Source organism: Dermacentor andersoni, chromosome 1 (assembly GCF_023375885.2).
Source record: "Dermacentor andersoni chromosome 1, qqDerAnde1_hic_scaffold, whole genome shotgun sequence".
Classification (NCBI taxonomy): Eukaryota; Metazoa; Arthropoda; class Arachnida; order Ixodida; family Ixodidae; genus Dermacentor; species Dermacentor andersoni.
In genome coordinates this window covers 119,037,309-119,053,042 of record NC_092814.1, presented here as the reverse complement: position 1 = coordinate 119,053,042, position 15,734 = coordinate 119,037,309, and the positions used below count along the sequence as shown (strand labels likewise).

The 15,734-nt window shown below is 48.0% G+C and overlaps 1 protein-coding gene across 9 annotated transcripts in view; it reads right to left on the bottom strand.

Annotated features, from left to right (window-relative positions):
- cac (calcium voltage-gated channel subunit cacophony) overlaps positions 1-15,734 on the bottom strand; it is a 674,132-nt gene that overhangs the window by 33,523 nt on the left and 624,875 nt on the right. For 7 of the 9 annotated variants that reach the window (XM_050193695.3, XM_055061950.2, XM_050193689.3 and 4 more), the window contains 3 exons: positions 9,983-10,093; positions 1,534-1,617; positions 1,078-1,194 (listed from right to left, as the gene is read on the bottom strand). In XM_050193695.3, the coding sequence (XP_050049652.2) occupies positions 1,078-1,194; positions 1,534-1,617; positions 9,983-10,093 (312 nt within the window). Of the gene's footprint in view, positions 1-1,077; positions 1,195-1,533; positions 1,618-7,058; positions 7,170-9,982; positions 10,094-15,734 lie in introns of all 9 variants that reach the window. The other 2 variants (XM_072286791.1, XM_050193693.3) reach the window with 2 other exon arrangements.

Below are 15,734 nucleotides of genomic sequence, written 5' to 3'. Positions count from 1 at the left end.
CTCGGTTCTTTCTCCAGCTGCGCAGCTGGAGTCGCAAAGCTGCTGAACGAATCAGCGGCGCATGAAAAAGACGTCGGAATACGCTGACTGTTATTTTACGTGGAGATGGCTGCGCGAGCAGACGAGAACGGCACCAGTCGCGAGACGTTTTGGTGCGGCGAGGGGCGGACGTCGCGCTTGCCGCAGTGACACATCGGTCCCTGTGCGTCACTCCATGGCCGTCAGTCGCGGGCGGACCTTTGTCATTCTCCGGTGCGAATGCTGTCGCACCTACATGTTTTCAGACAGTAATACCGATTTTCATGCGGCTGACTCCGGAATGAAATGAAAACGATGACTGACGCGGCGCACTTTTTACTGGCGATCGGCGCTGAACTGCACGAATATTCAGAGCGGAGTGCGGCTGCAGTTTTACGCGACCCTCTGTGGCGATATAAAAGTAAGGTTACTCGTTCAATCGCTAACATTGAGCCGATTCTAATGAATATAAAGGACAATATTTTCATTGTCCACATAATCTCCTATATATAACGTGTTTAGATCAGCCAGTTCTGCGTTCCTTTATGCTAGACGTTTGTATTCTACGACTTGCACTCTTTTTTAGTTGATAATTTCTGCCCCCGAATAGGCAAACTTACCAAGATTTAGAGTAAGTAAAACACACAATACCTCCTAAATTTTCTTTGCGGTATACTGCGCAAGTGCTGTCGAACAATGAACTAGCGTTACAATCTTCTGTGCTGACGAGCTCTTATTGGGTAGTATCCGTACTATCCTTGCGTATAGTGCCCGTAGTGCAGTATCGGTGCACTGAATGCTACTACCACTAAAAACACTGAGGGTGCCCTGATAGCGTAACCGCTTGAACGACCGCAGCATTTTCGTTTTCAAGCTTTGTGGGGCATAGATTATGGAGCCGGTTTACTTTCAGGAGTTCCGTTCCTAGTTTGCTACATATCACTAATTTTGCAACCAACATCTACTGCATCACGTTTGGAGCGCGAACTCGCCGATATTCGCGTGGCCAAGCAGTCTGGTGCGAGGATCACGAGTATTATATACAGAGTGGGTACTCACTTTGAAAGACTGAATAAACGTCCAAAGGAGAATTCGTATGGTGTAGCCTTGCCTGAGAAGCTTGATCAGGCGGGCTGCTCGAAATAGCCTTAAGAACCCCACACTGAAAAAATTCAGCTGAAACGTAACGACAGACTGATGAGTGATACATGACGTTTCTGAAATCCCTTATAGCAACTCGAGCACTGGTAAATATGGCTTAACTTGAAAGTTATTTAAACAAGAAAAAAAAAAAGCAAGAAACCTAGAACGAGGAGTGTTATGTACGAAATTCTACAGTGCTAAGTGAATGAACTCACTTGTTTCGTGCGAAAGATTGCGTTTCGTTTGACGATATTATTTTTTGGCCACAGAAGCCCACTTTTGATACAGAGCAGTAACGATTTAATTAAATAAAAGTTATAGTCACGCCTACGAGAGCTGCTGCAATTTCCAAGGACGAGTGCTCATACTTACCCCCGTCTCCATGACTAGAACATCGATGATGCTTCCGATAACGGTGATGAAATCAAAAGTATGCCATGGATTCTTGAAGAAGTTCTTTTTTTTTGTAGAAATAGAAGGGCAAGAGAGACGATTGTGAGTGACTGGCAAACTCTAATGACACTTACATGCATTCATGCATCGCGGCACTTTCTTAGTGCGTCTGACCTTTAAATACAAATTTTCCACGTCATTTGATATGCATTTATCAGGCTCGTAGAAAAACGATAGGCAAGGCAGTTTTACCAGAGTTGTTCAAATAACAGTGCCCCATGCGTTCTTTTTTAAAGAAAGCTATGTAGTGGAAGCTCCACGCATCCATATGTATAAAGTTCGTTGAACTATATATACTCGTGTAAGTGCGAAACAATACAATGCAGGACTCCCTACAGTTCAAGCTGGAGCCCTCTTCACGTAGGTTGGCGAACGTCCTCACGCTGCAGATTACATCTTCGAAACCTGGAGACTTACATTGCGCGGTACATCTCGTTAAAGTAAACTATTACGATGTGGGATCAGAACTGTATGGTGAATGAACAAAAAAAACAACAACAACATCAGTTCTGTGGTTGTTTCGAGATTATTAACCTTGTGTAAGGGCGGGTGTTGTCGTGCCGATTAAAAACGCCGCTGTGCTCATCGAACATCGCATTCGCTAGTTACAAGTAATCTTTTCAGTTCTTGGAGGGTGTATCCTCGTACAGAACTGTACGCGTCGCACCAACGTTAAGTGTTTCAAATTATATTTTGCAACGTGCAACGGGATACCTGCAGTAATGACCGTGACTGAACGCCTGGGAAGACCTCGCCACATCTAGCTGTGAGCGTGGTGACAAAAAACAACAACAACAAAAAAAAAAAACAAATTCTTGTAGCTCAGCGAAGGAACGTGCCCTGGTCGAGCGGTAAGCCTCTGCACACCGCCGTCGATAAATGCCCAGAAGTGCTTTTTTTCGCAATTTCTCCAACGGGAAGATAATTTTTACCACAAATCATTGCTCGTGACGCGTGTCACAGACAGGTATGCACGAATTCCTCAGACTACTATAGCCTGCGGGGACACAAGCATTTGCGCATGCGGATACAGGAGACACCGCTGCCACAACGCGCATGTTTTCATCGTTCTGTCTCAATGATGAAATGAAGATGCATGGGGCACTACGTTTTGAACAACCCTCAAAGATGCGCAAAGGTCATGCAAATGAGAACAATTTCCTGGTATCTAATAATAATAAACAATAATAATAAAAAATACACTGCCCGTTGCACTCCAATTCAAGAGTGGTATTAACGCCAAACGAAACATGGCTCATTCCTGAAGCCCTAAACATAAAAGAGAACCCAAGAGTTAGCAAGCAACTCTGGGCTTCTCAAGAGTACTTTGCTGCATGTGCAACGGTTTTATATCGACTGCTTACTTCCTCTCGAAATGAACAGCCCTCTCTTCCTTTTTTTTTTTTGTTAAGCTCGCAGTAGCGTTTCAAGCCCTTGCCATTTGAACGAGGCTTAGAGGTCAAATGTCGTGCCTCTCTTGCTTTGCGTCTCTTTGCGCCAACAGGAAGGCACTGAAGGCCCTCCCGACACAGTCACGTTCAACGGTTCCTGGGCGTATGTATGCAGCGCACGTGTAACACGCCTGTCCGATACGATTTGACAGAAACTCCGCGTGCTATGCTCTTGGTTCTTCTCTCCTCACCGGTCACGGGCAGCAGAAAACGGAAAGGCGCCTATGTAGTGGAGCCAAATGGCATCGGTTTCAACTTCAGTGCTTCATGAAAAACAAAACACGGAAGCCAGAAAAATTGAACCGGGATCATGTTTACGGGAAATATGTGGTTGTTCTCTAAAGAAAAGAAACTGTATAAAATTATACTGGCTAACGCATTTCAATGGTGCTCGCACGTAAAAGGGTGATCGCTTTACTGTGCACGAAGTTAATTCTTGAAATTTAACTTTTATTGACGCGCTATGCACTGTCACAATTGTAAATAATTGTTACGCCAACATGTAGGGTAATTAGGCATTATTATGGTTTCAGTTCAATAAAATGCACGCGGTGAAAACGACGCACCGAGACTATATGCGCTCATGAAGTGGCAACTGTCGAGGTATTCGAAAGCGACCGAGGGACACAACCGCGATGCCCGTGCCAGAGCTAGCCGGCCAAGAATGACAGGAACCGCCAAATCAGCCGACTGCGCATCGGGTCTCGTCCATTATTCGCTCTCGCGAAGGAGAGCTACCGTTAGGTGAATCAACATTAAGTTCGCGACAGGAGAACCCACAAGCGCTCAGGACTAAAAGCAGCGCGAAGGAGAATCTGAAAGTGTAACCTTTCTTTACAGGGCCTCTTTTTCTAGGACGCGGAAGGTTGCGTGTTTGAACGTTATAAAATTACAAACAGGAACACTCTCTACACTGCGCCGCGTGTCTTCACTGTGGGCTGAACGTGGGTCACGATAAGTAAAACTACAAATACCATTCTGAGGTTAAGTTTCCAAACTAGAAGTAAAATGTGACGTCAGGTAGTCCTGCATTCTATGGAAACTTCGGGTGCAGAAACCAACTGTCTTCTATTTGCGGAAGATGACATTCTCTGGGAGAAACATCAACGTAGTTTACCACAAAATCATCTTAGTATACCGTGCCTGCACAGTCATTACCTCTTGTAAACTGAATGTACGCTAAACAGGCATTCATTTCTCCGTAGACACTACCAAGATTAGTGTGGTTGAGTTGTGCATAGTGAAAAAGAATGAAGTGATCATATTTATTTTGAATGAGTTTAGCAGGTCTCTCTTAAGCAGAAGTGTGTAGACAAATATGCACATTAGATAAATCTTATGGTATAATTCATGATTTGTGTGTGAGGGAGGAGAGGTGACTATATTCGATTATATTTTAATTTCGTTTGTTTCTCCCACCATACACTAACAGGCTGTTTTACAAAAATGCGCTAAGAATGACAATTACTTTTTGAGACCTTGCCACGTACCTATATTCTTCCCACTAACCTGAGAGCATCTAATAGGGGAGGGGATCTCTCCTAATGGCACAGGAGTTGTTTTCGACAAAATTCGAGGCTTACAAAGAAATTCTGCACGGCTGACTATTATGCGCACAAATTTGAAGGAGACTGATACATTGTTCCGTGAACTTTTTCAACTGCTAATATTATTGTATACAGTTACACCTAGCATCAAGGACAAATTGATCGTATAATTGCGCATTCCTGACTGAAACTAACAAGTAAACTAATTTACACCTCAGGAAAACACAGAAGGAAATCAGCAATCAGAAATAATGCAGGAATAACAAAACATTCCCTCTTCGTCTGTATGAAAGCATGGCGTGCAAGTATTACCGCACGTAACACAGCGTTCATGACGCAAGAACGTACATGGCGCAGCTAAACCCTGCAGTTTTGGCAAGTGAAGTAATAAGCTTAGATGTAACATCTTGCCCGGTTGACTACAGTGGTTTAAATTTTACCAGCTATTGTTGCATTCTTAGCATCTGCTGCGTCGACTGCCTGATCCTGCTGTTCGCTCACGCGGGCGCTGAGAAGAACACATTTTCGAGTACTCGCCTTTGCTTTCGAGACAGGGTTGCGTATCAGTCCCGAAATACCAATCGGCTCTGATACATTGAAGACCGGGCACGAAGTCTGTTTGCAAGGGAACAAAAGCAAACGCACTACGCCCAGGAACCGTTGACTGCGGCGTAAGAACACCTTAGTGCTTTTCTGCACGCTAGACCAAGGCACAATTACGATCTCTCCGGCATCACGCCTTACATACCTTTCATACAAACAGTCAGTCATCGATGCGTGGTAATGTACAGCAGCAACCTGTAGCCGCCCAGGCTAATTAACCTTGCCAGGAGAAACAGACCTCGCTTTGTGACAGGTGCCTATTCCTTTATCGTTCCCGGAATGACGACGGCGCACCATAAACGGCGCGACGCACAGCTATCGCACTGTGCAGGGGAGGTATTCTGTAAGAGTCCAGCTAGTGGACACGTCTGCTGTTGAATTTCTGATTGGCTGGGCTGGGCTGCGCGTACGCAGCAAGCAGGCGTCACGTCCAATCAGCACTTCAGCAGCAGACGAAATGGACATGTCCACCAGGTGGACTCTTACAGAATACCTCCCCAGGATGCTGCCGGAAATCTTAATATCAAAAACTATTCTTCTCGAGGATGGGCAACCCTTGGCGATATGAATTAACGATGCATTCTGTATAAAGGGGCACTAAAGGGAAGTATTAAATAAACCTGAATTGGTAGATTGCAGTTACTAAACAGCGAAAGGTCACATTCACCGAAAATTACACGTCTGGTACGCGACGAAATTGCAGTAAGCATGAAGACGCCATTTTCGAATCACCGAAGCGCTTACTGCGACGTTACAAGCTGTGGAAACGACCGGCAGAAGCCACTTATTGAATGACAAAAGAAATGATTGCACAGAATGCGAAAAATAAAAGGAATTTTGAGCCCAACAATATTTCTAGCCATTCCTCATAGGAGAAAATAGTGCTTGAACAAGTGGAAAGGCAATGAGATTCGTTCACAACGTAATGACTTCATCGGTTCTGCAGTCTGCACGTGGAATAAATTGTGAAGGGAAAATCCAGCCAATTAAGTCGCCTTTCCGCATCAAGCCAACGCTGGCAGAGTTTCAATGTAGCAATGCACTAGTTTAGCATGGTTTAATGCTTGCCTTTAGTTTCCTTTCAGCCAACCCCTCTGGCCAGTAGAGGACGCTGCAGTTTGTCGTTATTTTTCGGCTGCTTGAGCCAGTCTTATTCAGAGAAGTCTAATGTGTTACATAAAGCGTACAATACTACAAATAGCTTGAACGCGTACGCCAGCTGCCAAGTACGCGGCTCCACAACTCTGCTTGACCTCAGTGTAGAAGTAGCATATTTTGCGGCTACTTTCACGAAACGTAGTTTAGGTTTTGTGATATCCGTTCAGAACGAGTTAGTACATAGACTAGGCAAATGGGGTGCTTCTCGTTTGAAAGGACAAATTCTAGAAACGCTGCAGCCCCATTAATAGAACCGGAAGTGGCCGTACTTTGTAACGATCGATTTCACTTTCTCTCTCCATACCACACGTCGCTCCGAGTGACCGATAAGGTCGGCCGAGAGGCGGCGTGCCGGCTACACGTCGAAAGCAGTGGCAAATGAAATGTATCTCTCAACTACTTGGCATGATGCGGGTAAAGGACGGAGCTCAGCGCACGCGGCTGGCGATAAAACAAGCGTCTCTGGCCTTCCCAGCAAGGTTAGCGTAACACGAACGCGGTCCCCACTCAGCGGACCGCTTCGCGTTGGGTCGCAGCTGAGAAAGGCGCAAGGAAAGGGCGGCAAGCGCGGCGATACGAGGAAGCTGCGCGTTTCTCGGGCTGCGCACACTTTCAGTCACCACAGCAGAAATAAGAGAGAAAAAAGAAACGAAACAGAACGATAAAAAATATGATTTTCCCAAACCTTGCATCCATAAGCCATGAACTTGAATATACATTCCAGCAGGAAAAGGATAGTGAAGGCCATGTTTAAGTAGCTTAGTATGTCGGAATATAAATCGCTGGCATAATGGAACTAGAGGTCCACCAGGAGGGAAGGGAAGAAACCAGAAGGGCGGTAATGAGCCACCGAGGAGGAGCGCGACCCCACAAAACAACGATGCCCTTGCCCGGCGACGGCCGACGGCGGACGCTGCTTCCGATGCGCGCGTCCGCGGGCGCCCCGCGAGCACGCGTCGTCGCGGGGCCGGCGGATCGGGGCGTGGAGGCAGCGTCCGCACCACAGGTTCTGCGCGAGACGCCCCTTGGCTAGCGGCTCTGTACACGAATGCGCTTGCTGAGGGTGGACTCCACGCGTTTTCCTACCGGCTCCAAGGAGCGATAACGCCAAGACGGGAAAATATACTACACTGTGCAGGTGTCTCACAAGCTGTTCGCAAACTCCCTGCGATTTAAATAAGAACAAAACTTCATATGCCACCTCTTCTTTTTTTCTGCGAGGGTCTTTCTTTCTCTTTTGCGGAATGATGCGAACCCATAGATGCACGGTGCTTTGCTTTCTGTAAGCAAGCAAGTGACGTATACTTTCGCCCATATGCCATACTGGCTTACGCCTGAGAGTGCTGACACCGCATTACTTTTTACACCACTATCTCTCCCCCCTCTCTCTCTTCACCCCCATACCCCCTTCCCCCAGTGCAGGGTAGCAAACCGGACGTGCGTTTGGTTAACCTCCCTGCCTTTCCTGTCTTCTATTCCTCTCTCTCTCTCTCTCTACTTATGGTGAAAACTGTGGAGTAGCCAAGAAATGATGCGAAATTTTGAAGCGTCGGAAGCTGTATACCATGTGATCTTTATTGCTATGGCTACTAGTGCAAGTTGTAGACCGCTCATCCAGTACAGTCAGCGTGAAAATTACCCGAAAAGAAAAAAAAAGGAAAGCCTAGGTGCGCTGCACGCGAGCCGTGTAATATAATAACCACTAACTTCGTATTCTAGCAGTGAGCTTGAGCTGGGCTTTCATATTGTCCGGCTATACTTCTTAACATTTGTCGTCAAACGAAACATTCATGATATATGATAAGGGACAGCAGTCTTGATCTGCACGACTTTAGGTCGCATCTCAAACAGAGTTCGTGTGATATACAACGTGGGCCAATTCTGAGAGGCTTTGCAAACTTAGCCCTTATTTCTGGCTAGTGCTGTTCGTTCACGTAATGAAGAAGTTGTCGGAGACACCTTAAATTGGTCTGTAAATAAAACAAAAAAGCAAAGTATACCTTAATGTGCATCAAACACTGCCGAGTAGCTGCAAGCGTTTGCTGGTAGAAGGCACCGCGTTTCAGTGGAGCACCTCAAGCAGACTCGTAGCGCTAGGCTTTCTCCTGGGGATGCGTCACGGCTGGGGAGTGACGTTCTTCCTACATCGGCGTAGAGACACGTCTGTAGCAGCGCTACGGGCCGCTGTGAGCCTCTGCTCATGAGGGAGCAGACCCAAGGGGCGCTTCGGAACCTTGTCGGCGGCGCCATGTGCGCAGAAGGCGCTCCCCCCTCCCCCCTCCCAAGAGCCATTCTTTTATGACGGCGGCAGCAATAACGTGCAGCGATCATGCCCAAGAAACGAGCAGGGCGGCAGGCAAGCGTCCGGCGACCCGTCGCGGGTGCTCCACACGGCAGCAGGTGCTGAAGATGCTTGGCATGCAGTTTGGCGTGCAGGACATGGGCAGGCAGTAAGTGGGATGTTCCCAAGAGAGCAGAACAAAGGGCGCCTGACCAATGGGGCTTGAACTGAGGGGAAACGGCTTCTCCCGGCAGCCGGGAAGGCGCGTCGACACATAGCGGGATGGCTCGGCATGGCCTACCGTGACTAGCCCGCCACAACCCCTCGCGGTCTACTGAGGGAAGGCGCCCCGGCGGCCTCTGCCATCGGCACCGCCTCGGTGCTCGATGGCAGGCGCGGATAGAGAGGCACGCAGAGAGGGAAGCTATATAGGTGAACAGCGCCTCAGAACTCCGTGGTAAGGGTTCTTCCAAGGGCAGACTGAGGGGAACCGAAAACGTACGCCAACTTAGGGGAACGAAAGAAAGCGGACACACGGAGGGAACTAAAAACTACCGGCGTTATGTGAAAACGAAAGAGGGTAAAGAGAGGTGAAGCATGGACGGGGGGTAGGGGGGGCGGTGTGTACATGTAGGGCAGGTAGAGACGCCACTCCTGACGGGGCCTTCCATGGGGTGAGCGTCGAGGTCCTAGAAGATGCTTACAATGCTGCTAGCACAAACTCATGTCACACTTTCACCATGTCACATGCAGCAAATTGCACCCTCGTTCAAGGGAAGCTAGCTCAGTTTCATTTTGTTTTGTCGGACGACACCATGAGGGCAGCTGCGGTTTTTCGCCCTCGCACGGCACAGGAGCGCATCGGGCTGCTTGCACAGGCCTGCTCTTACCCGTCCGCTGCTGTGCAGGGAGATCGCGGCCAAGCTCTCGCTCGGGAGCCGCGCTCTCTCTGCGCACTACGGGGAGAGGCAACGCCGCATGCGTGCGCGGGCGCCCGCTGCACAACCTAGGCGGCAGCGTCTGCTGCCTGGGAGGGGCGGCTGGGTCCAGAGCAGGCCTGCCGGTGGCGCCATCTGTCGTGCTACCGCCACTGAGCTGACACTGACGGACATGTTCAAGAGGCGCTAGTCACCAGCGCGCAGCCCAGGGCAGCGTCACAGCAAAAGACACTAAGTGCTTCTCGGGCGGCGCCCACTGCCCAGCTTGCAACAGGAGCTACACAGTTCTAGAAGCCGACGGGTCCAACCAGCGAGCTCCGCGTCTGGAGCGCGGCCGGAGTTCGCTGGCTGTACCAGTCGGCCAAGCGCTGCCTAAGGCGGGAGCCTTACCCGGACTCCGAATGCGGCCACCTTGAGAACGCATTCAATCGTGAAAAGCGCGGTGAAGGCAGCGTTCATGTAGTGGAGCGTGTTCTTCAGCGTCTTGCTTTGATTGTAAAACTAGCCGCCGGCCACGAAGAGATGCACAGGACCCCAACCAAGGAATAAGCACGGGGGAGGGTCACAGAGAAAGAGAAAGAAAAACAAAAGCCAAGCAAATGAAACAGAAAGAAACAACCTTCTACAGCAATGCTCTCCTCGGAGGCTACAACTACGGACTCGTAATGCACCGCTGCCCTCTGGCGGCTGGCCTCCGGCGCCCGCGGGAGGCGGCGGCCCCGTGCGCTTTCAGCGGAGCGATAACGCGTGTGCACCGTTGTGTGCTTGTGCTGGGCAGCAAGCGGCGCAACGTGGGATGAAGCGGCTATCGCGCCTGGCAGAGAAGCATGCTGAGGTGCGCGTTTATTCCGGGCCGCCGACCACGCGTGGTGAGGGCACGGCAGCTAGGCACAGCGCTCAACACTTGTTGCGGCGGCTTTCCGCCACACAGACACACACTCAACAAACATCGATGCCCTGATATCTGAGCGCGAGCCATGCACAACACGGGCGGAGTTTGGCTGATTGGCCCGGCCAGGAACGTCATATTCGCCCATCTACTGGTCAGAGCGTTAAGCGAAAAGTGGGGCGAGGAAAACATGTCTGACCGACAGGCTAGACGTGTGCTTACTCACTCTTGTTTGCCACCGTCCCGTTTGAATAATTGGGAATCCACCTAAATAATCTCACAGATAGAAATGAAACTATTAACAAGTGTGCCACAATCATATTTCATCCCTCTTTTGTTTTCCCTTTCCCAGAGCAGAGTAGCAAATTATGTGCACTAGGCCATGTAGAATTCTGTCGTTCAAACTCTATTGTCAAGAGCTCCAATTAAACTTGACTTTCTAGATGCGAAGAAAAAAAAATTGGTTTATTCACTGGATGTTCGCAAATCACTTGGCACTTGCTACACTTTTGACCTTGCAGCAGACTGTACTTTTGAACCGTTAAGGCGTTTCTTTTTCTTGAAGAATAATTTGTGTGCACAATGTGGCCTTGAGCTCAAAGCTTACCCCAACAACTAAATACGCAGTAGAACGCTTCAAAATGCATTCCAACTATGCGGTCATCGCAAATCATGGGTACAAACATTTCCGATCTCTCTGACGCCACTGGAGCTTGTGAGCAGAGCTGAATGCGGACCGAGCATTGGGGTTGAATGCCCAGCAATCAAAATCTCCGGTTCGAAGGATGACGTGTGTTCTTCGTCATTCGAAGCCGCCCCGAGATTCAAAGCGCCAGGAAAGCTGAAGCGTGATGGCCCAGAGAAACACCTCTGGTCACGTGCACAGTGGCTTGTGGACTTTAGAAGTACCAGTGTACACTCTGCTTCAGAGTCGCAAATGAGAAGATGAAGCTTCGTAACACGTGTTGAACAGACAGACAGGTTTCGAAAGTTAGATATATTGCCACTTAAAATGGGCACCTAATTCGTTATCAACTTTGTGATTAATGTTACAACGAGACGGTGAACAAACGTTTATCTAATGACGTTGTCGACGTATTTATTCCGCTGACAAGGTCTACTTACACCCGTATTCAGGAACCAACCTAATCGTAAATATCCTCCTTACATTTACTTGCTCTACTATGGTCTCCCGAACTTTCCGCCATTATTCATCACGGCAGGCTTGATCGAAACAATATGTACATCTGTGAACCAGTAAAATTTTGTTGTACTTTTATTTACGCGTTTCCGATGCCCGATTACAATTATCGATTACAATTGTCTTAGTTATGACTGGCCCTACATCTTTCTTTAATGCCAGCAACAAAGGATATTCTTTTTACTGGTTCTAACAATAGCGAACCATCGTAACGAATTCACTCGTCCATAATCAACGGTTAATTGTACTGCACATAATTCAAGATGGGCGTCAGCTGACACGCCTGATAAACAACTGCTGCCATTGCTTCAAAACAAGCGCACACCTTTGATTTGGGTGCCATGTAATTTGGACTATGCAAGCGTAAAAAAATAATAATAATGCGCTGTTGAGTTTAGACACTATTAAGTTTACACAAAGAAGTCCTTTTTTTAGCTAACGTCAACCAAAGAAAGCTGGCGCTGCGCTATGAAATAGCGTTTACTTACTACGTATTACGAACAGGGCATGACATAATGTAAACAAACTGTAGGCGAAGTGGACGCCTTGATTGCCTAAGCTCTTATAGGCAGAATTTGCGGCAGTGACACCAAAGCTATTCTCAGTCCACGCGATCTCTTGGCGACAGATTTCCAGGATCTTTGCACGAAAACAAAAATAACATCTAAAGTTGGCAGTGCTCCTGTGAACAAGCATTTAATTTAGGCGGTGTTTCGAAATAAAACACACGATAATTCGACAAATCTAAAGATGCTGTCTGCGGCAAAAAGAAGAGCGAATGATTATTTTTGGCTTCTGCTGCAGATTGACACGATATACACATATTAGACGTTGAGCTTGAAAATTGAAACCTGCAAAAAAAAAAAAAGAAAAAGAAAAAGGAAGAAACAAAGTTTCAGTGTATCCTCTGACTTTGTCACCCCTGCCTGGTAACCATACTGGTATGAAGACTTGTTCCCACCGAGGTTGACTTGTTTATTTTACCAAATTATTTCGCATTAAAACGAATTGAAATAGTGTAGTAACATAACCAGAGCACGTAGCGGTACCTTCGCAGTCGTAGTGACTGGGACAGCGAAGCAGGGCGGATAGATTTCTTTAAAAACCAAAGCATTATAGTATCTGTACATAACATCCAATCAAATCAACGCAAGATAGGTAAACATTAATTGAAGTGTAAGTCCTGTAAGCAATTGCAGTCCTCCATTTCTTTTCGAAAATGGCATTTTAAGCGTTTTAGCCTTTACTGAAACGATGCTCGTTTGATGCTGGAGCACTGCTTTTGGAGGATGAATGCTTAATCGATTAAGCCACCTTATTTTAACGGCACTGAAGTAATAAAGCGAATTGACTGTCCGTAAGAAAATAAGCGAGAGAAAAAAACAACCTTTTACACCTTCTTGAATACATCTGAGACGAATAATTTCTGAATAGCGTTATCATACGAAGAAGCAACAGTGCTCTCCTTCTCCCACGCAGGGGTTTCCGGTATAATTACATTAAAATTATGCGCGTAATCTTGACTCTATTGCGCTCAATGTTTAGAAGTATGGACCTTGGTTTGATTCTTACGAGGTTGCACGTGCAAGGCATTATATGATGTGCGTCTGGCAGCGTTGCCATTTATTTGAATTTAATGAAACGACGATCACAGGAGTTTCCTGGGCGCTACATAATAACAATATCTGCCTAGTAATCGATATTAACGATAAACAAAAATACTGGACAATAGTTATTCGCAGCTGTTTATGGTCAGACAGTTATTATAACTATTTTTATCTATAACTGACATCCCAGCGTAGGAAATGAAGTGATATTGCAGTAGCCGGGACTGCGATGAAGGCCGTGAAGCAAGCATATAAAGGGCACGGCTATCGCCCATGAGCCTTTACCTGTATGCAAGCCGGGATAGACCCCACGTCTGAGCCTGTACTGGCAGTTATAACTCCGTTCAGCCATACCAATGCACCAGCATGATACACCGATGAATGTCTCAACGTTGAAAAAGCAAGACACCTTTTCGGAATGCAGCTACTACAGTAGCCAGCCTGTGGTCCATGTTTGAGTCGCACTTCTGACATGCGGCTTTACCGTGCGCATGCATGGCTCACTACAGAATAATGTCTTCTAGAAGTAGCCGTTTTGCAGGTGCTCGAGCGCTCAGACAGTGCTCAGACTATGTGCGTGCCGACCAAAGGGTGGGACGTAAAAGGCTCACCGCGTTGACTGTCGAAGATTGCAAACTATGGCTCAATGAGAGCGACTCATACAGGACGAGATATAACAGAGTGACAAGCAGGGTGAGCAGATAAAAGTGTTCAAACACATGTGTGTTATCTTTGCTGCAGACGGATGTTGCTACATACAGCAAGACAGATACTGTGAGACAATAATGCGCGAGGGTACACCCATGGATGACAATGATGGTCACCGGCACCGTGACTTCGTTTTCGAATGAGGTGCCAGTCGGCTGTCTTCAGGTCAGTAAGAACAGGTGAAATATCATTTAAACGTGGGGCGTCAATAAGGATATAGCATTTCGTTTCTCAGCGGATTCCAAAAAGAATTAAGGAGGCTTGGTTTCTGAATACGGAATGTAAGGTCCCTACACTGCTGCAGCGTAAACTGCCTGGGTGAGGCAGATATGTGGCATGTGTCTGTATGGCTACTCTTGCTATTAGTTGTTAAAAATATACGTTGTTACGTGCCTGCGTAACCCATCTTACATGGGCAATAATCTGTTCCAGACCTCAGCCGTATTACTGCAGAACATGCAGTGTCTGATAACCAATGACTGAAGTGAAGTTATGTCGCTCCTTCCGCGACAAGCTTTCATGTGCGCGTATCTTTATGTCTATAGCAAGGCTCACGACATGATGCAGCATCGATCAGTATACATGGCCTTACGCTTTTTGGAGTTGCCATGAGTATCCTCTGGTCTGCACGTGGGATGTTCAACACGGCGAAACACATTTCGTTTATGGCTAGGAGTGCCTCCGATAAGCTCTGTCTCCTCGGGGGGCCGAGCGACAGGTGGCTGCCAGATTCACTTCTCGAGGCCAGGTTCAAACAACGAACAGGTCTGTCCTAACATATACAACGACTGACGTCGGCATATATGTTGCCCAACAGCGGCTCGCTCGTCGGCGTTCGTTGTGACACTCCTCAAAAAGAGTCAATTGCTACTGTAGTCGCAACATAGCCTCATCCAAGCAATCAGCTTCTTTCGAGTCAAATTACAGACTCCGGGGGGGGGGGGGGGGGTGCTTTTCTGCCGCCCTCTGTCGGAGCTTTTAAGTCGCGGAAACTTGGGGCAACTCCGAAGAGCGTAACACGACAGCATGCTCTGCGTGAGATGTGTTGAGCGGCAGTGAAACGCCCATGCCAGACACGAGGCTCAGAGTTGGTTCACATTCGAGAGTGGCGACTCGAGTGCGAAGGCTCGCAAAGGAGCACACAGTTCCTATGGAGACAAAGTCGAGCACGTCCTCAGTGAGACCAGGGCGCTGAACCTCTGGGCGGGGCGTCGGCATGCAAGCACGCGATGCACAAGTGACACCTGCTGCGGGGCCTGGCATACCCTCCGCGGAGTACCGCAGATGCTGCTGGGGGAGCAGCCCAGCTCAATGCCATGGTCACGGGCTGCGCGCGCGCGCGCGCATGGCACCGCCCACGACGCACGCAGCGCCAGCCGGAGCTTGTTAGTACACCGTGGTGCTGTGCGTTGACGCTGCGCTCGAACCTTGACGAAGCTACTCGTGCTTCCTGCACTTGTGCAGCCAATGTATGCACGAAACCCACACGCGCCTGCGCACCTCGCAATCAGTAGAAGTTAATCACTCACTGCTGGTGTACTGGTCTAAGACTTTGGCAAAACCATGTTGGATACTACGGCAGCGCATGACAGCACGGAATCAGTGCCTCGAACGAACAGCGCTCGATCTTCCTTTGAAAGGAAACAACTCATGAAAATTCAAATCAGCGTGCAATGGAAACTTAAATACATGTGCAACAAGTGGCCGTGACGTCGCGGGCAATCTCACGCACTGTCA